We start from the raw sequence: 926 nt of genomic DNA on the forward strand, positions 1-926 counted from the left end.
TAATAATACAGTGAATTACTTATAAAAGAAAAATCACTTTAAATGTCTTTACAGTTTCACATGAGACCTCCCTCCTCGACCAGGTGCTGGAGATTATTATGAACGAGAAGCCACCCAACAGTGCCAGTCTTTTTCTAAACGAGGACGCCGACAAGCCCCAGCTGCCTGACAAAGGTGACCTGAGGAGGCGCCTGCACCGAGCCATGGAGAGGAGAGCCAGCATCATGAAGGAGAGACTCGGATCCATCAGCAAGCACAGCCTCAAAGCTTTCCTCAGGAGGAACCTGTTTGTTCTGTTCACCGTCGCCTCCGTAGCTCTGGGTCAGCAGAAACCTAAGTTGGAAACTGTTTGTTCTATCAGTTCCTGGCTCTGTTTGACTTGTTTTCTTGTTTAGGTGTAATCCTGGGCTTTGCTTTACGCCCCTACAACCTGTCCCTGAGGGAGATCAAACACTTTGCTTTCCCCGGAGAGCTCCTGATGCGGATGTTGAAGATGCTGGTGCTGCCTCTCATTGTCTCCAGTCTGGTCACAGGTTGGCTTCTCACCCAAGCAAAAAAATAACCCCTGCTTCCTGTTTGGCTCTTTTAGCTGTTTACCCTGAAATAATTTTAGCATTTGTTATTGGTTTGCAGCCCCTTTAGGTTCAGCTAAAATGGAGTTCTTGTGATTAGTCAGTGTCTTACCTGCTGAAAGCAGTCAGAGCTATTTTAGTTTGGAGAATTGGGAAGATATTCCCATGAAGGTTATTCAAAACAGGACCCATTTCAAATCCCAAACAGCTGTTATGGCCAAGTAGGGCTCCCTGTAGTACAAAGGAAGAGTTTCTTGAGTGGGCAGAGCTTGTCCTAAATGTGATTGGCGGAGTTCTTGATGTGGGCGGAGTTAGTCCTAAAGTTGATTGGTTGGATTGTATTGTCTTGTGGGG

General features: G+C 46.3%; 1 protein-coding gene across 1 annotated transcript; it reads left to right on the plus strand.

The window, feature by feature from the left end:
• Positions 1 to 83: 83 nt before the first annotated feature.
• Positions 84 to 533, plus strand: LOC106512454 (excitatory amino acid transporter 1; the record flags this gene model as incomplete). The annotated part of the gene is given in 2 exon segments (XM_014001070.1): positions 84 to 321; positions 396 to 533. Coding segments are annotated over 2 exon segments (361 nt in total), but the record flags the coding sequence as incomplete, so codon positions are not given.
• Between the last annotated feature and the right edge of the window lie 393 nt (positions 534 to 926).

The sequence above is a fragment of the Austrofundulus limnaeus genome, unplaced genomic scaffold (assembly GCF_001266775.1).
Source record: "Austrofundulus limnaeus strain Quisiro unplaced genomic scaffold, Austrofundulus_limnaeus-1.0 Scaffold7090, whole genome shotgun sequence".
Lineage (NCBI taxonomy): Eukaryota > Metazoa > Chordata > Actinopteri > Cyprinodontiformes > Rivulidae > Austrofundulus > Austrofundulus limnaeus.